A 20,080-nucleotide genomic window follows, 5' to 3' on the forward strand; every position below is an offset into this window, starting at 1 on the left:
CCAACGCAGAACAAAGCAACCACAAATGCCTCCAAACTCAGGAATCCCATCGCTTTAGAAAAGAACAGTTTCTAAGTAGCAGATAGAGAAAGGAAGAACAGGGAAGGCCTGGTCTCGGCTCTGCACTGACTGGCAGCAATACCACAAGCTGTAAAGTAAAAGGCCTCAGATCAGATACCCTGATAATCTCCTCCCTCAGTTCATTCTCCGTGAAATCTGAAGGATTTTTTTTCTCTTTGCAATGCTGCAGACAAGGAGACAAATTTTAAACCAAGATGACTGAGGGCAAGAGAGAAAGCCAAACAATCAAAGAGACTGTGGGACTAATCCGGTGACTTGGCACAACCAAACATAGATTTGTTTTCCTAGTGGAATGAGTTGTAACGAATAAAGGTTCCTGATTTTCAATCAGCAGGGACTCCTTGCTTTGTTAAACTCCCAACTCGATTCTTCCCTTCCCATACGGTTTCCTGTTCCAGATACAGATTGTTTTGAGTGGCAATGGTGAGAATCATGGAATCATAGAATCGTTAAAGTTGGAAAAGACCTCTAAGTCGTCAAGTCCAACCATCAACCCAGCACCACCGTGCTCACCATTAAATCATGTCCTCAAGCACCAAATCCACGTTTTTTTGAACACTTCCAGGGATCGTGACTCCACCACTCCCCTGCGCAGTCTGTTCCAATGTTTTACAACCTTTTCCTCGAAAAAACGTTTCCTGATATCTAATATAATCTCCCCTGATGCGACTTGAGGCTCTTTTCCTTCAAGATTGTGTTTTTAAGAGAGCAGAGAAAAAAAAAAGATTCAGACCGCCCCTTGAGTTCAAGCAGGGACATGACTGTGACATGAAGGATTAGATCTCACGCCGATAGGCATCAGGAAATCCCCTGTCTGAGCTTTTACTTCCCTTCTGGCCCCATTCCTTGATATATTATGATTGCAAATCCTGAAAGGCATCTGCAGCCCTGCTCTCGGGGTGGAGGGAGGATGGAGAGGGCCCCACATGGGATATCTGTCTCCCCCTAGGTGGGAAGGTGGGCCTGGAACAGCCATGGAGCGTCAGGGTCCACTGCTGACCCACTCCTGCACAGGAGTCACAGCGTGGGAAAAGGGCAACCACAGAACCACAGGACGGTTTGGGTTGGAAGGGGCCTTAAAGATCACCCAGTTTCAACCCCTCTGCCATGGGCAGTGACACCTTCCATAGACCAGTTTGCTCAGAGTTACATCCAGCCGGCTTTGAACACCTCCAGGCATGGGGTATCCACAACTTCCTGGGCACACTGTTCCAGTGCCTCACCACCTCACAAGGAAGATTTTTTTCCTAATATTTATCTAAACCTGTTCTCTTTTAGTCTGAATCATTCCCCCTTGTCCTGTCACTACATGCCCATGTAGATAGTCCCTCTCATGTTTCCTGTGGGCTCCCTTCAGGTACTGGAAGGCTGCAGTTAGGTCACCCCTAAGCCTTCTTTTTTTTCCCAGGTGAGGCAAACCCAATTCTCTCATAGCAGAGCTGCTCCATCCCTCTAATCATCTCGGTTGTCCCTCCTCTGGACTCGCTTCAACAGCTCCACATCCTTACCGCTACTGGGGACCTCAGAGAACGGTGTTTGTCCTTCCAGGAGCCCACCTCGATCCCGGGACTCCTCCATCCCTGGGACAACCTCACATCCCTGGGACACCTCCATCCCGGGACACCTCCATCCCGGGACATCTCCATCCCTGGGACATCTCCATCCCCGGACACCTCCATCCCGGGACACCTCCATCCCGGGACACCTCCATCCCTGGGACACCTCCATCCCGGGACATCTCCATCCCTGCGACACCGCCATCCCCGGGACACCTCCTTCCGTCCCCCAGGCTGGCAGGGGGTGGTTTTTTGAGGGGCACCCGCAGCGCTGAGTCTCGGCAGGGGCCAGGAGCAGGGTTCAGATTCCCACATTCCCGCCGCCGGGATCATTCCCATTTCCCCTCGGGGGCGTCTCCTCCCGTCAGGGGGCGGAGCTTTCCCGCAACTTGCCCCGCCCCTTGTCCTGGCCCCGCCCCCCGGGGCAGTGCCCCGCGCGCCTGCGCACCGCGCGCGGTGCCGGGAGCGGGGCGGGCGCCGCCATGAGCTTCCTCATCGACTCCGGCATCATGTTCACCTCGCAGGTAACACCCGCCGCCCCCACCGCGCCGGTGCTGCTGCGCGGGGAGGCCACCCCCGGCCGGCAGAAGGGCGAGGGAACGCGAGGGTTCCCGCTTCGCCCCGGGGTTCCCGCCTCGCCCGCCGCCCCTCCGGGAGCGTGAGGGCGGTGCCTGCGGGTGCGCATGCGCAGCGCGCGGCGCGCGCGGGCCCCCCCGCTCCGCCGTGTGTGTGTCGCGCTGTCGCTGTGTCGCGATATGGACGCCCCCGAGCTCCTGCCCCGTCCCAGTGACCCCCGCGCTCCTGCCGCGGCCAGGTCAGGGCTTCGGTGCATACGAAAAGGTTCAGCCGATAAAGGTCGTAATGGAGCTTTTTTTTTTGCGTGAGTGGAGCTTTTCCTGCGATACCGCTCCACTTATCGAGCCGAGTGTAGCTTTGGTGCTGTTAGCAATTCACCCAGCGCAAACATTGTCCTGTTTTGTTTTTTCTTTTTTCCTTTGGATTCCTAGTTCTGACTTATCTAATTTAGCTTTTCTTTCATTTCTGGTGGCGGCTTTTCATCTTCTCATCACTGTATACGTTTCACATCAATATACACTTCCCTGTGTTTTAAAGTTTCCTAGTTAGTTCAGGCAGGGGAGTTCGTCTTGCTGTTCTCTCTTTAGCACTTGGTTGTTTTCTGGTGTTCCTTAAGGAGATTGGATGTATGCAGTTAGACCAGCTGCTTGTTTACAGCTTTGGAAGGTTTTTTCGTTGTCTGCTTCCAGGAATTTAAAAGGACGCCGCCGTTTTATCCCAAGTGCCTCCTTCTCCGTTGATCCCTCTGTGGTTCAGCACTTCCTTCAGTTTTCTCTTTCTGCTGCCATCTTTCCATTAATCCTTGTTTTACCCCAGCTGAACTCACACAGGAGCCCTTTAAAGCTTTTCATGTTGTCCTGCCTTTATCATATGAAGTGGGTTGTGGGTCTTGCATACTTAAAAGTGTCATGTTGTTTTGTGTGAGGAAACAGTACCTTCTCCTTCCTTAGCCTCCTTTGCTAGGAATTTATCTTGCCACTGTGTTTTCTTTTACCTTCCACTCCTGCTCCTCCACTGAGTGAGCATCTAAATGCCTCTTCTTCCTGGCTGCCTCTTTGGCAACTGAGGTGGTCCAGCTGTTTGTTTCTGCCAAAGGGGGAAGGTTCTACTCCCTCTTTGCTTCCACAGTCACACTCTCTTTGTGCTCCCACCAGTGTTGGTAAGATGAGTTTAAGCGGATCGCAGAGGGATCCGATGAGCTGCTGAGCTGGTGTGAAATTTTTGTTCTGTAGTGAGGAGGGATGAGCTGAGGAAAGAGAACTTTTCACCTCTCAGCAGCAGCTGGTTGTCCTTTACAGGCTTTAATGCACAACCCTAATTCCTGACAGTTTGCAGGACAGGTTTTGGTTGTTTCTTAGAAGTGCAACGTTCTCCTACTTGATAATGCTTTGATTTTTACTCATAACATGCTTTTCCACAGCTTTGACAACTGTTAACAATTCACCCAGAACAAAAACTTTCCCCTTTTTTTTCCTTTGAATTCTGAGATCTAACTTATCTAATAGCTTTTCTTTAATTTCTGATGGCAGCTTCTCATCTTTTCATCATCTTCAGCAGTATCAAGTGAGGTGTTTAAATCACTGCATGTGTTAGATGTTCAAGATTTTGCTGACTTATACATCACTTTAACCTGATTAGATTGTGAACAGTTACAATAATGTCTTTCTGTGCTTTGTTACAGTCCCTAACAGAAGGGAAACCTAATCATCTTCTGTAATTTTCTCTGTTATTATTGCACTTATCTCCTCATCTTTTCTTTTACTCATTTCTTTTTTAAAGCGTTCGACTCTACCTTTTCCCTCCTTCCCAGTGTAAAATGTGGGAATTACTTTATGTAAATCTCATTCGCTATCTTGCTTCTCTAACTTATGACCTGTAGATAGGAGGCTTGTGGAATATCCTTCCTTTTTGCAAGCAGCTGCTCTTAAAGTCTGAAGTCCTCCTCCAACAAGTTTTGCCAGCTGTTGCCAATCATTAGACCTCATTCGACCTCATTCCTATTTCAGTTTCCTCTTTCAAGGCACCTGTGTTTGATCTTCCTTGCCCAGCATTCCAGGTATTCCTCGTCTTGTAAGTCATGTTTAGTCTGTTACCTTTGCCACTGTGGTAACTCCTGATGTGCAGGGAAATAATCCACAGGCATTTCTTTGGTTTTGTCTTTGAAAGTTTCCCATCTCCACCAGAACGCTCTGTCCTTTTCCGTGTGCTCTGGGGAGATAAACTGACTTTATTCCATGATGTCTGACATATTCTGCTCTTTGCCTTGGTCAGAGCTACTTCTGTAAAAAGATACTGAATATCTTCTGAATTCTCTTTTTGCTTGGGTTCTTTTAAATCATTGCACTCACTTTTTCAGTATTATGAGGAGTAGATGGAGCTGCCCACAGGGGGCCTGACAACACAGTCCCCTTTTGCTCTCTGCAGCTGTGTAATTGCAGTTTGGCCACCTTGCTCAATTTGGTTTGTTTCATTTAAGTCATCTGCAAAATGCCTGTGATGTTAAGTTGGTCTCTTCAGGCATGTGCTGAAACTTAAAGCAAGTTTTGTAAAGTGCTCTGACAGCCACAGAAATGCAAAGTGTTATTGTTTTTTCCCCTCTTCACCTGCCTTGTCCATGTGGCTTTCTGCAGCTCCAGACTGTGGCTTGAGGCATTCAGCGCTGCCTTTTCCCTGCCTTAGAGATGCTTGTAGCACTTTTCACTCTCTTTGTGTCAGTGAGTGACAGCTTTGCTGTAAAGACCCCTCCAGAAAAGTCAAATGCACTTCTAGTCTTAAGGAAACAGCAGATATCTTTATAAAATTTACTCATCTCTAGAAGATGTGTACGTGTCAGACATTCAGGTGTTTGCTTTGCCTTCATTACTGTGTTTCCTGTAAAAAAACTGTGGGCTTTAATTCTGTAGATTAGAAGAGTGAAACAAGAATCAACAGTGCAAGGGATCCTGGCAGGTGAGGAACTAAGGAATTCTGAGAATTTAGGAATACAGAACTGGGTTGTCTTGAGTGGATCCTCCATAAGGCCATAGCCTTCTGTATCTGCTACACTTGGATATGTAAAATACCCTTTCTTCCATGGTACTGTGGCAAGTTTTAGTCTTTTGTGGCTCTTGGGTACTTTGGCCCAGCTCTTTTCCTTCCCTCTGTTTCATGTGCGATCAGCAGGGAAGGGGCTTTGTGTTCTGCAGGGTGTTCAGTGCTCCATCTCTTCTGCAGGTGCTGTTCTTTGGAATTTGGGTGGCTGTTCTTCATGCGTAAGCTCTTCAAGGATTACGAGGTGAGAAGGAACCTTTCGTTACAAGTCTGTGTCTTAAAAATTACTCCCAGTTACAGGAACGTTTTTATAAAACTGCATTTAGCCTTATTCCTCTCTTTAAATCTCCTTTTCCTTATTTTGAATTGTGTCGGCAGTTCCTTTCTTTTGATTTTCCTCTTGTGCTTCTGTTTGAAAGGCTCCCAGATATCTGAGGAAACGGCTTCTTCTGGGGCCAGTGAAAAGTTTCCACATTGGCTACTGTTAAATAAAAAGAAATATGAAGGATATGCAGGGGTAATAGGAGACTAGTTTGCTTTTTGCTTGAGTAGGCCTATCTTGTACAATTGTAAATTTTTGAGACAAAATGAATTCAGGGGTTAACTTTAAACTAAGTGAGATGGGTCCATTGGGGCTGAATTAGTTGTGAGGGTTGGATGGATAAAAATGCCACATTCTCTTACTCCTAGACGGGTATGAGAGTGTGGTCTAGGTCAGAGATGGCTTAAGTGCGAGCCAGATTCAGACCCAACAGTTTGTCTGACGTGGGGTTTTGTTTTTAAATCTCAGGTTAATGCCTAAGAGCTCTGTTAGCTTATGAGTTTTCCCTCTGGTTTCCAACAGGATTTTGGTTTCACCCTAATTAGATAAAAGGAAGGGTGCAAGAGACCTGTTTGTGGGCCATCATCATGCCTTGTGATTTGTGTTTGCTACCTGAGGGATATCAGGAAGCCATTCCAGGAATGGAAATGCCTGATGTCTCTGGATCGTTTTCTGCATTGCAGGTTCGACAGTATGTGGTCCAGGTGATCTTCTCTGTGACTTTTGCCTTCTCTTTGTACCATGTTTGGCTCATCATCTTTGAGATTTGGGAGGTGCTGAACAGCAGGTGAGTCTGGGAGCCCCCTCAGGGACTGGCCTACCTTGTGTTCTACACCATCTTCAGGCTAACTTCTGAACTAATGGATTCGTCTTGGATTGGGGGAAACATGTGAGGAAACTGCCAACAACTCAACGAAGGTGTCTGTGCAACAACATCTGTTAATTTGGCAGAACATGAGACTAGAATCCGTAAGCTTCTGATTTTCTATGCAATTACTATTAGTGTGGTCTAGATCCTTAATGCAAGGCTTTGACTTTCTCCATTTGTGAAGTTAAAAGGAGCAGTTTCTTTTATGGGAGTATTGTGAAGCTTTAGGTCATTGCTGAAGAGCACTTTTTACAGATGTTAGAGGACCACAGAAACTTTAAGCACTAGTTTTCTGTGCTGGTCAGAGCAGGGAACAAGATGTGAAGCTGACTGTGGAGTGAAAGCAAGGTCCTGTAACAGCAGAGGATTTGTGAATCAAAGGTGCATCCTCCCTGGACCACAGGGTGAGGACTTCTACGTAAGGAAGGATGTTAAAGACTGTCTGCTTCGAAAGTCAGTAGGAAAGAGGAGATAGAACAGTAACATGTACAGGCCAATTTGGTTTTCTACTTATTCTGTCTCATCATACTAGTATAAGAGAGCAGTCAAAGGAGTTGAAAGGCAAGAAATACAGAGCTGATAAAAAGGTAATATTAGCTCTGAGTGTATGTTATTAGTATGTAGGCCTTGCAACCAGAGAGGTCACTTAGGAGAATGTTTTTATAAGCTTCGGTAAGGGGATAGATGAAAATCTTTGCCTGAATTAGTTAGGACAAAAGTGACAAGGATCCTCATAATTTCTTCTTCCCTGAGGCACAAAGAGGATATGAGTTAATATTGGGAATGGGACATGTGTTTTTCTATTCGAGCAAGGTGAAAAGTTAGTTCAGCCCAAATGAATCTCGTCTGCATTTGACCAATCTCATTTGATCAAAATGATCAATACTCTTTAAAAATCTTGCTTTGCAAAGTCTTGCAGATGAGACAACTCATTCCAAAGGGAAACATGTTGACTTATCAACATTAAATATTTTTAATCTTTTCAATATTTAGCCCTGTTTTGACTCAGCCATTCATTAGAAAATTAATGGCTGCTTATACTTAGTTTGATTTACTGTTCAACTAGATGAGCAGTCAGTCACATGAATCATGCTGGAACCAGCATTAGTCACCACAGAAAATACAGTATTTGATAAAGTAGCCCAATGTGTTTTTAATGTTGAAATACCCATTCTTGAGCTCTGTATTTAAAAAATAAAACCAAACAAAAACCCAAAACAAACAAGCCCCCCTCCCCAACCCTAAAAAATGAAAAAAAAATCCATTAATTCTATGTGCTAGGCCAATATTATCCCATGCATGATGCAGTTGAAAGGATTGTTTGACATGTGATTTTCTTTGAGATATGTTGTATTATGATATGCTAATCAATACCTTGGCTTTATTTCAGCTCTCGATATTTTCACTGGAAGCTGAACCTGGTGTCATTTTGCTCATCCTGGTCTTCATGGTGCCCTTCTACATTGGTTACTTTGTTGGAGCAATATCAGATTGTGTGAGTATTTGGTTTGTGGCAGTGGCACTGAGAACTTGGGACTAGGGATACAAGTGAGAATACCTTTTCTGGGACAGAGAGATATGTTGGTCACTATCCTCATTGCTCCCTCCTTCCTCTGGCTTTCTTCTGCCTCTATAGCTTCTTTTTGGAACTTTATGCTTTAGCCTGAACTGGTCATTAACAGTCAGGAAATGCTTTACATGACCCCAACAATGTGGGCACTTTTAGAGTAGTATTACTGGAATTTGTTCCTTTGCAATTTTAAGCTTGCAGCCAGACTCTGGAACCCTTGACAAGGCTTGTTGTTCTGCTAGGGGGCAAAAGAAATGAGGCAGAGGAGCTAAATAAATCAGTCTTGACGGCAGAAAAGTTCAATAAATTACTTTTTTTTTTTTCTTTTTTTTGCTTTCTACTGTCTGGATGAGGCTTTTTCCATGCTCTAGTGGCCACTAACCTTGAGCTATTGATATTCATTGCTCTTTTGTGTTAAGCTTTGGCATGGAGGGTGTATTAAATGTGTAGTTTTTGCCATGAAGATGAAATATTTAAGTCACACAGCATCAGAAAGACTGGTGGAAGTGAAGGGGTGTGCACACTGTGAGCTGTAGCTCTGTCAGTTCTCACCTGCTTTGTCCACCTGTGCTCAAAGTAGCCTTTAGACCAGTGTGGCAGTTTTGCAAGCTCTAAGAAAAAGCCCAAAAGGGAAAACCTGTTTTAAATGCTGCTTTTTTTTCCCCCCTCCATTAGTGCACAGACAGAAACTCCTTTTTGCTTGTGTTCTGTGGTTGACGTTCATGTATTTCTTCTGGAAGTTGGGGGATCCGTTTCCTATCCTCAGCCCAAAACATGGTGAGTTTCATTTTCTTACTGATTCCTTCCCTCCTGCAAATAGGCTTTGTTATCTCTTTTATCTTGGAGCTATAATTATCTCATCTCTACAGCTGGGACTGTACAAAGTAGTTCTTGAAACTGAGGGTCTGCTCTGCTTTGAAATCTGCAGCCTGAAGGTCGTCAGACTGGCAGAAATGAGTGGATACACCTGGATTATTTGCATGAGTTTTCTTTCGTTACCACAGGAAAACCTGAGGGAAGTGAGTGAGTCCTTACTGAACCTAGACTATGAAAGGACACTTTTTGAGGACACAAAAATCTCCACAGAAAGTTGATCACAATTTTTGTTCACTTATTTCTTTTATTGTGGACACCAAAGCTAGTTTATTTAGGAAGGGAATCATCAACCACCCCTTCACCTGACTTTTTTTTCTGTCAGATTATTGTTTCTTGGGACTTAAATCAGATCAGGTTTATCGTGGATGGCTGTCCAGTTGACAAAACATGTCAGGGCGGAGCCTGAACCACCAGACTGTGGCCAGCAACAGGCCTGGCAGTGTGTGCTGGCTTTGGTACAGATCCATGTACTGCCTGAGGCCAGGGCAGTGCAGTTGCCTGGTGTTAGAGGGTGAGCTGGTGAGTCCTGCTGGGTGCCAGAGCTATTGTGTGCAGGAATTAGCTTGGGCATAGCTGTGTAGCAGTCATGGAACCAATGCAGTGTGTGTGCTCTTGGGCTTGTTTGGGTCCAACAGAGCTTGTTAGCACGTGCCTGGCTGTGCTGAGAATCCTTGAGGCACCCAAGTGTGCCGAAAGACTGTATCACTGAAGAACTACACTATTTGTCACCTGTGTTTCCTGTGGAACTTACATTCCCCTTAAAGCCTGGAAAATCGCTTGTGTGTTGTTCTCAACAGGTGAAATTCACCCTGTTTCCCTCAAATTGTTGAGTTCTGTCTGCATACATAATGGTCAGCTTAGTCTTTCTGTTCTCTAGGAAGCTGCTTCATTCTGTACTAATCTGTAAGAGAAAAAATCGAAGGACACCAGTTGCTGTAGGGGCTGCTCACCCCTTTCATCTGTGATCCTAAAACTTTTCTAAGATGGGAGTGTGTATCCGTGTTTTGTAATTGTGTCATTTGCCTCAGAAGTACAGCAGGTAGTGTACAGTGCAGATCCCCCTGCCCAGTGTTCCACTGCCAAGGAAAAGGTGCATCCACTGTGAGCTGCAGAAGGTGCTTGAGTTGGCCAGAATGGGATAACCAATGGGAAACTTAGCCATGGGGTTTAGGTAGTCCTTTTCAGGTCTCTGAGAAGGTTCTGGGAGGGTACCCAGCATGTGAAGATTTGCAGAACTGCTAGTGGGGTGCTTTCTGTTTTTACTTCTCCTTTCTGGGATGATAACACAAACAGTTGCACAGTGCCTTATCCTACCAGGTGTAGACATAAGGTCAGAGCGAAGGATTCTATGAGCAAAGGATTCCCTGCTTCACTGCCGTTGGTGCTGTGCAGACAGGGCAGCGTGCTGCAGGGTTTCATCCTGACTTTGGGAGCTCATAGTAGAAGGAAGGTTATGCTTAATTACATACTAGTATTCTGATAAAGCTCTTACCTTTGCCTGAGTTGATAAAACATTCACTTTATCTGGCCTGATCACAAGAGGGCTGCTGTGAGTGTTGCGGGGAAGCATTGCTCCAACCAGTGGAATGTCATGTCATTTTGAAGGCACCTCTCTTTTAGCTGCTGTGGTCTGACAGTGTGTGGGGCAAAAGGCCAGTGTATTGTAGCACATTCTGTAGCTCGTGTAAATCTCTGTGCAGCTGCACATGACTGTGTAGTCTCGGTTTCCCTTTGTGAAGTCTTTTTGCCTTGTTTTCATCATTTATTCCACTTCTCTGAAGCATGAAATCGTGGCTGGCGCTTGGCCATCTCAGCTTTGCAATCGTATAAGCTCCAAATGTGCTGTGTGTGGCAGCTGCTCTGTAACTACCTCCCTCAAAAGTGGCTGCTGTTTACTAGGACGTGGCACCGTATCCCGAGAAGGCAGGTTGAGATCTGTGTTGAGAATATATGCAGCTTCAGTGCTTACAGCACTGTGGTTACAGTGGTTACAGCACAGGCTTTGATGTTCATGCTGAATTACGTGTTCCAGAGGTCCACTTGGTGCTCAGGTGGAATACCTTGTTGGCGTTCACCTCAAACAACTGTGTGTGTCAGCCAGATGAATACTGAACAGCCAGGAGCAGCTCAAGCTTCCCCACACTGTCATGCCTCCACTCTGCTACAAGCACAACTTGGATCTGATGTGGAGGGGTCACTTCTAAGACAGTTCACAGAATAGGGATTCCTCTCTGTCTCCAGGCATTTTTAGGCCAGTTTGCCAGGACCAACTGGTTTGGTGACTCTAATCCTAACAATTGCACGAAGTGTCTGTGGAGGATGTCTCTTTCTAGTGTCTGGTGGGTGATCCATGTTCCCACTTCAGCAAAGGGCAATCATAATGTTTATTAATTTGGAACCGAAATTTTGACTGTTACTCCTCTCCTTGTATCTGTCTTAAGTTTCTTCATAGCCAGGGTTTCCCATCCCTGTTCTAAGCATGGTAACATGATTTTTGAGAGAGACTTCCTTTCCTTTCACAGTCCCTGTCTGTCCTTCCCGTTACCTGTGGTGATGGCAGGGAGAAGGCAGTTGGATTAATTAAGGAGCTCTGTACTGTGTTAGGGAGGCACCAAGTGTGGAGCAGAGTGAAGAGAGCAAGGTTACTAATGCCATGGTTTCCCTCTCTCAGGAATCCTGTCTATAGAACAGCTCATCAGCCGCGTTGGTGTGATTGGGGTGACACTCATGGCTTTGCTGTCAGGATTTGGGCTGTCAACTGTCCATACACTTACATGTCCTACTTTCTCAGGTAACTTGCAGCCTTATGAAATATTTGTCCCGCTTTTTGATATTATTCTTCTGCTTTTCCCGTGTCATTGCTTCAAGTTCCTTTGTTGCTTTTTTCCTGAATCTAGCTATCGCCATGTCTGTGTGCTAGAACCATTTCCACTGCTGAAGGATATTCTCCTTGTACAGACTTCTCCCTTCTTTGTTTCATGGGCACGTGCACGTCTCCTCTGAAATGGATAGCAGGCCTGATTGGGGTGCTTCATTTTGCAGGAATGTGACAGATGCAGATATTCTGGCTCTGGAGCGACGACTCCTTCAGACTATGGACATGATTGTTAGCAAGAAAAAAAAGGTGAGAACGCAGCAGTAGCATGAAATTATTTATTTCAAGGATTTTCAGTCAGTATGGTATAAGATGGTTCTTGAAATCACCAAAATTATTGGTCCTGTCAGGGCTGTGTGTTCCAGTGAAACAGGTGACTGAATTGGGGTGAGCTGTGTGGTGTTTTGTTCTGGCCTGATACGTGACTTTGGTTTTTTCCCAGACGTGCACAAAATAGTGTCCTTTGTGAGTGCAGTGGCACAGATTAGGCTTCCAAGACAATTTGTAACTCTCTGGTGGCAGAGAGTAATAGTCTGTAACTAGTAACTAGAGTAACTAGTCTGTAGGATGGGCAGCTTTCTCTCTGCTGAGTCAGAACCCTGAGGCCACTGCAGCTGGCTCTTACTGGTGGTGTCAGGACAGAAATGGTCCATACATAGGGGGCAGTTCCCTGCTGTGTGGATCTGGTGGTTCTGGTCAAAACTGAAGCAGGGCAGTGAGCTGCTGTGGACACAGCTATATTCTTGCAAATGGCAAGGTTTACATTAGGTAAGTTTTGCAGAATTGCAAAATATTGCTAATGTGAATATAGTGTAGTACATAAGTGTGCCCTCAGAACTCTGCCTGTGCTGGTTTGGCTATTCCAGGTACCCCAAGCTAAAAAGCTGCTTTGGAAACAGTACCATTTCATTTAACACTGAAAAGGTTTTTGTCTGCCATTACAAATTACGTGTTGCATGCCTTACTAATTGTGCAGAATAAATACAATTGCCATAGTCAATTCAAAGGTTTGGCTGTCTGACACTGAATTCTCACAGCAGTCCCCATAACTTTACTTTGGTGCCCTGTTGTTTTAATGGAACCTTTTAACATAAACAGGGGAGCTTTTAGATAGTCTAACCTTGCTGAATTTATCACCAGCATGTTTATCTGCTAAACATTATTAGCAGCTGAAAGGTAGTAGTTAAAGCATAACCTCCTTCTTCCCCTTGGAAAATGTTAAGTGGTGAACAACTGTAACTGCATATTTGTGGTCATGTGTGAGATGGTAAGTAGTGAGAGAATTTAATTACTCAGGTCTAATTGATCTAATTGACTGGAAGCATACTAAAATACCAGCTTTGGACTTAAAAGAGGTTGTGTAGTGCTACTTCTGACTCTGTGCTCTTTTGTTTGTACAGTTTTTGTACCTCTGGTCCAGGGAGAGTGATATTGGAGTAAAAGTAGGATGTCTGGTACTTTCAACTTTCTTGCCTTTCTATGGCCATGAAATATTCTGCATATAGCAATTTTCTAACCATTATGAAGAGCCATGTTAACATTATCACTTGGGAGTTATTCTGAAGTTCATATATGTGTTTAAAAACACCCAAACAAGCCCCAAAACTATGTAGTCTCAGAAATGTGCAAGAAGTAGCAGAAGCTGAATTCTGTAGGGTTTGTTCTCTTTTTGCTTTGACAGGGAACAGTGGCTTGCATAATTGGACTGCTCATATAAAGCAGAATTTGAAAAGTTAGCTATCTACCGTCCAAATGCATTGCAAATCATTTGCAGAACAAGTGGGAATAGCAATATTTTACAGTGTAGGGTAATAAAACTCTCAGTTACTTGCTGGCCACCTTCTCAGTGCCACTGATAGTTCAGAACTTACCAGTGCACACAACAGTTGTAAAGCACTAGAACATAAAGCTTTTCTGATCTTTTTGCTGATCTTGACATTATGGAAACTCACCTCTAGGGCGTCAGGTTGTTTATCTCATCCTTGCAGGTATGACATAACTTAGCCTCAGGTTAGAATTACCTAGGTTCTGTGACACCATTGCTTCATTGGGCTTCATGTTAGAGTCAGATCAGCTGCTCTGACATAGATGCATCACAAATCTACACGGACAAAGTGTGTGGGTTTACCTGTGGATCCTTTCTGTGAGGTCTCCAAGACTCCTGACTACTGGGTGGGTACAGAGATCCCTGTCACCTCTCAAAAGAAAAGATTTGCCCTTATATATCTGTAGCCTTCTGCTTCACCTGACATTGCTGCATTTTTGCTGCAGTGCTGTGGATCATGTGGGATGGAACATGTGACTCGGGTTCTGGGAAGAAAGCAAGGATTAAAAATGCATTCCTTACATTTGGCAGCTTTTGGATGAACTGGATTGTTCTGACGATCTCTGTTATTTGTGGTCTGTGACGTGTGGCTTTATGTGTGTTAAGTTGGGTGCCCCAAGGGTGTTTCTTCTGCTGGATGTAAAAGAGAAATGATGAAATAATTTTTTAATTTTTTTTTTTTTTTTAATTACACTGCTTATCAACCTTGAAGCTCAGCACCAAATGTAGCAAGACTGGCTGCAGCTGCAGGAAAGGGCCTGAACGCTGTTCAATCATGGATCACCTTGACAATCCTCTGAATAGTTTTCAGCTTAGGAGTGGATAGCTGGCTCACAAATTTCCATGGGAAGAAGTGCAAGGGAACGAGACCAGAAGCCAGCACTGCTCTTTGGGATCACACTGTGGTGCAGAGGGGAGTGTGAGGGTCGATGGGCAGCTGTGCTGTTGGAATGAGGTTCAGGAGTCACGTTCGGATCGCCTGTAGTTCAGTCCAGTGGTGGATTTGTGTGTTTCTGCTTCATAACAGCTTGTCATGCAGCCCAGTAGTGAGTGACTGCACATCAGAGAGTGCTGTGCACACCATCCAGTGCTCACAGGTCCATGGAGAAGGCGGATGTGATAAAGAAGAGGTGTCCAAAGGGAGAGAGGAACATGAGAGGTCTCCCAGTTCCTGAACTTGAGATAACAACAGTCATGTGTTTGAGGAAAGGAAAGAAACTAATCATATGACTGAGAAATCCATTTGAATTCTTATTTTTAACTGGGCTTAAATCCCCTTAGGGATTGAAACAGGATCCTGATGGAAGACTTGGGAAGCGTCTCATTGAATCTTGCTTGATTAGGTCTGGGCTCAACTCCAGAGCTAATCAGGATAATTTTATGTGGCAAGGTTGGTGCTTAGAGGGAAAAAAAGAGGGCATCTGTTTGCAGTGAATTTAGTTTAGCACTGTCTTTTAAGAAACTGGTGAATTTTTTTCTTTTTTCTCGTTTTGATTTTTCCATAAAAATACTTTATTCCTAAGGACTTGTGTTTTCTCTTCTTCAGGATAGCAGTGCTCACAGGACAATGTTCCAGAGAGGAGAAGTGCATAACAAACCACTGGTTCTGGGGAATGATAAAGAGTGTTACAACATCTGTTCCAGGCAGTGAAAGTATCCTTCATCTGCATGCTGGCACCTGCTTGGAGGCCAATCCAGCTTGCTTTGTTTTGAAAGGTAGAAGGTTAGTTGGGACAGTCACAAAGCATTTGTGTTTCAACACATTTCAAGCCTGATGTCTCCTGGGAGGTTTGCTCTTTTGGCCAGGGCTTCTTGGACACGGTTTTACTTAGCCACAGGCAGAAGTTGTGGTGTTTCTGCCCTGCCCTATAAATGTGCTGTTGCATGACCATGACTGAAGTGTACAGCAGATCAGAGGGCAGATGTGCACACTTAGAGAATCGTTGGAATGGCCTGGGTTGGAAGGGACCCCCAAAGATCATCTGTTTTCAACCCCCCTAGTGGCAGGGACACCTTCCACTAGACCAGGTTGCTCAGAGCCCCATCCAACCTGGCCTTGAACACTTCCAGGGCGGGGCATCCACAGCTTCTCTGGGCAAACTGTTTCAGTGCCTCACCACCCTCACAGTGAAGAATTTCTTCCTAATATCCAGTCTGAACTTGCCTCTCTCAGTTTGAAACCATTCCCCTTTGTCCTGTCACTACATGCCCTTGTCAAAAGTCTTGTCAAAAGTCCCTCTCCAGCTCTCTTGAAGCCCCTTTAGGTACTGAAAGGCTGCTATAAAGTCTCCCTGGAGCTTTCCATTTTCAATGCTGAGCACCCCAGCTTTCTCAGCCTGTCTTTCCAGGAGGTGCTCCAGCCCTGTGATCATCTTTGTGGTGTGACATTGCAGCCATCTGCCCCATCACATCACTGATGTGAGAGTCAGCCTTCTGTTCTGCTGCATCCTGTGCTGGATAGGAACAGGTGAATGGAAGTTGTTCCACCCAGGAGAGAGGAGTAGAAGGAGAGAAGGGAATAGACAAGGGGACTGTATTTATCCAACTTAGTACTTACCAATGATTTCTGTCAGATCACTTGAAGTGTGCAGTTTGCATATTTAAGACTGAGGATTCTTCTTCCTCTTCTTTCCCCACTAGCTGTTAAAATCAGAATTTGGCTCTTTGTAGTAACCACTAATCTCTGGAGGCAGTTACTCAGCAGTTCTGTTTATGAAGCTGATGTGAGTGTGGCATATTGTGAGATGCACGTCAGTGACAAGGGACCTGAGCAGCAGCCTTTGAGAGCTCTGGTTCTATTCTGTGATGTGTTCCCCAGGCAGGGAATATAAAGAGTTTGTTGCATGACTGCCTAAATAGCGTGTACTGCCTACCTTCTTAAACTGGAGCAGTGTGCAGTATGTACATCCTTGGGATTTCTTTATGTACCATGTTAACAAGGAACATGAAGACTGAATCAAAAAGCTTGATCTAGAGCAAAAAGTGCTCAAACCTTTAGACGTGGCCCTTGGTCTGAAGGTGGAGAATGTTCTGTTTTTAGCTAAGAATATGTGATGTTTCTAGCCTTGACTATGCTGGTTTGCCAGATCTGTCCCTTATCCAGCAAGAAGTGGATGCCCTGGAAGAATTGAGTCGGCAGCTTTTTCTGGAAACAGCTGACTTGCATGCAACAAAGGTACACAGCAAATAACTGCCCAGATGGGTGCTGGGAGGTCAGAGTAGTTTGAAAGAGAATGTGGTCTGCAGAAATTGAAGTCTGTTTAACAGGTAATGTTGAAATGTCGTAATACAGTGGAGTGAGGATATGTTTCTTTAGCTTTGGGTCTAGAGGACAGTTTTGTTCCAGTTCTGATACATCCTGGAGTCTGCCCCATATCCCTAGTAGCCATTCAGAAGCTTCTGAATTAACACTTATGAGTTCAGAAACATTTGAATTAAAGGTGTAGAAGGCAGGGCTGTGTTTGCTACTATCTATGCTCCGTTAGAATTTTATGTTGTGGATGATTGTGAAATGATGTATTTTTTTGTGTTCTGTTCCCCTCCCTCCTTTTGTGTTTTCCAGGAGAGAATAGAGTATTCCAAAACTTTCCAGGGAAAATACTTTAACTTTCTGGGTTATTTTTTCTCCATCTATTGTGTCTGGAAATCTTCATGGTATGTACACGTTTTATTGCATTTTATGTGGACTTATGTCATACCCTGCATAGCTGTGTGATACGTGCAGTTCATTGAGTAATGCTCTTAGTTTCCTTAAAATTGGGCTTCTGGAAGTTCTGAAAGAAACTGGCCCTTGGCTGAAATACAGCCTCTGGATCTGTCTTTTGTACAGACGTTTGGCATTAGACAAGCAATTCTTACAAGTGTTGCATTTTGCACCTTCTTAGGACAATCCGACCACCCCCCTGCCCCTTTCTCAGTGATACAACCTAAGCCATGAATTTGTCTCACTGTGGCAGAGAGAAATGCTTTTGTCTTTTTGTTTGAAGGTAATCCATCTCTTTCTCACAGGCAACCATCAATATTGTGTTTGACCGCGTGGGGAAGACTGATCCAGTCACAAGAGGAATGAGATCACTGTAAATTACCTGGGAATCCAGTTTGATGTGAGTCTTGACTAATTCTGACAGCCTTTTCAGCAGTTCATATCTTATCCAAATAAAATCACACTGCTGACAGGGAGAAGGTGGTGGACCCTGGGAAGTGTCTTTGGCTTTTGACTTATTGAGGGGGGAGGGAAATGCACCATGAACGTTCCTTTCACACTGACTCTATACTGAGATGGTGATGTGGGCTTGCCAGAGAGCCATTCATTGGCTTTTTTTTGTTTTGGGGAAATGGAATCACTTTAGACAACTTGCTTAGATTAATACATATCAGCTACAGAGTAATTTTGATTGCTTATGCAAACAGGTGTTCTGTCATTTACACTTTTTAAATATCTCCCTGTGAAAATGGGGTTCTTTGTGGTTGGTGTAAGCTAAATCTGTTTTCTTGTGTGTTTGGAGTAAACAGTGCTAATACATTTGTGAAATTGTCCGTGATGTAAACCTGTCTACAATGGATATCTGTACATTAGGAAATACAAAGACCCTGTGAAGAATTGGCAGCTTTACAATGTGGTGTCAATGGGGTTAGCTCTAAAGTTCTAACTGTATTCTTCTTTTTAAAACAGGTCAAATTCTGGTCTCAGCACATTTCCTTATTCTTGTTGGGATAATCATTGTTACCTCTATTAGAGGGCTGTTAATCACACTTACAAAGGTAAGAACCAGGACTCTTAAGTGGTTTTAGACCTGGAAATCTGTATCAGGTCTCTACCTGCAGATGGGACAAATACTGTGTAAACTTTGAATACACATTTATATTTAAATGTCTGAATATAGGTACTTGCAGAAGGAGGAAGGTAGGAAAAATACCTTTGCAGTAAATTTCCCCACTCAATCTCAGTTATGACTGTCAGGAGGAGATATGTAAACGTTAAATAAGATGTTAAATGTAAGCAAGGGTTCAAAATGCTACTGTAACCAAGACTTATCAGTAGGTTGATGAGGTGGTGATTAAAACCATTTGGATTACTTAATTTGAGCTGCTGGTAGGACTGGAAAGGGATTAACTCAAGAAACATGTGACTCAGTGTCTTGACCTGGCCTTTGGTACCTAAGCTTAAACTTCTCTATATATTGTGTTGTGACTTCTACCACATGGCACAACTGGCTTTGGGAGATTCATGTTTAAGACTTAACACTGCAGGTTTATGAAAGTAAGATACAGGTAACCTTCTAGAATGTATGTTTTTATTGGGTTTTTTTTTCCTAGTGAAAGGTACTGAATGGTATGTACCTTTCATGCTGTCCTAAGGCACGTCAGATTTATCTGACTGCTTATTTCCAGTGTTTTGTTGTTTTTTTTTTTTTCCTAGTTCTTCTATGCCATTTCCAGCAGCAAATCCTCCAATGTCATCGTTCTGCTTTTAGCACAGATAATGGTGAGTACGCAGAGCCGCGGGCACACTCCTATACACATTTACAAATACACATTTACGTATTTATGTATGTGTGCATATACATGTCGTAAGGTCTTTGTGTGCTGACCCCTTTTAGCCACATAGCCTGTTGTGAAGCAGTAGCTGCTTCCCTGTGTTAATTAGCTGTGTTAATTTGCAGGGTATGTACTTCGTGTCGTCGGTGCTCCTGATCCGGATGAGCATGCCCCCGGAGTACCGCACCATCATCACGGAAGTCCTGGGAGAGCTCCAGTTCAACTTCTACCATCGTTGGTTTGATGTCATATTCCTAGTTAGTGCCCTCTCCAGTATCCTCTTTCTCTATTTAGCACACAAACAAGCCCCAGAAAAGCACATGGCCCTCTGAGTCAGAACTGCAGTCAGGCACTGCTCTCTGTCCTTTCAGCTGCACTGCTGCAACTCCTGTGGACTGCACAACGTGAGGAGAGCCAGGACTCTTTTGTGTGTTCCAGCAGCATAACTGGCTCTTTGAACTTCCATACATGTCACCATCAAGCTCTGTGGCTGGTTTTGTTAAGGTGCTACAGCTGGAGGGGAAGAGGGTGCACGTATTGAACATGAGACAGTTCATTGCCAAGCAATAAGGGCACTCCCTGGTGCACCACTGCCCAGGGACATCAGAACTTGCATGACAGGCTGTCTGGGGGAACACCTCTTAATGTTGGAACAACATCTTCATAGAAGGCACCGAGGAAATGTGATTTTTCTTTTGAAAATCAGTTCATAATTGGGATTCAGAGGACGGCAGTCCTGGAATTGAATGTTTGAGTCTGTGGAATTAAATAAGCTTTTGTAATATCTCACGCAAGCATCACCGTTGTTTTTTTGTCAGTCCCAAAGATTTGGCTGGATACCAGCTAGAAAGTGGTTAGGATTTACCGCCTGGCAGAAGTGGAGAGGATTTCACTCTCATTTCTGTCTGGAGTGTGTGCTGGTGTGTATCATTAGTGCCTGCTGTCCTTAGGAGCTGGAAATCA

At 44.5% G+C, this 20,080-nt stretch overlaps 1 protein-coding gene across 1 annotated transcript; it reads left to right on the top strand.

Moving 5' to 3' along the window:
- The first annotated feature begins 2,119 nt into the window (after positions 1-2,119).
- Positions 2,120-19,911, top strand: GPR89B (G protein-coupled receptor 89B). The gene is given in 21 exon segments (XM_032679504.1): positions 2,120-2,161; positions 5,427-5,441; positions 5,443-5,487; positions 6,249-6,352; positions 7,824-7,852; positions 7,855-7,908; positions 7,911-7,928; positions 8,679-8,780; positions 11,551-11,628; positions 11,631-11,670; positions 11,922-12,003; positions 15,126-15,178; positions 15,180-15,232; positions 16,666-16,754; positions 17,142-17,237; positions 17,588-17,642; positions 17,645-17,682; positions 18,252-18,276; positions 18,279-18,340; positions 18,999-19,064; positions 19,243-19,911. Coding segments are annotated over 21 exon segments (1,353 nt in total). The 3' UTR covers positions 19,450-19,911.
- Positions 19,912-20,080: the final 169 nt, after the last annotated feature.

The sequence above is a fragment of the Chiroxiphia lanceolata genome, chromosome 2 (genome assembly GCF_009829145.1).
Source record: "Chiroxiphia lanceolata isolate bChiLan1 chromosome 2, bChiLan1.pri, whole genome shotgun sequence".
Taxonomy (NCBI): domain Eukaryota; kingdom Metazoa; phylum Chordata; class Aves; order Passeriformes; family Pipridae; genus Chiroxiphia; species Chiroxiphia lanceolata.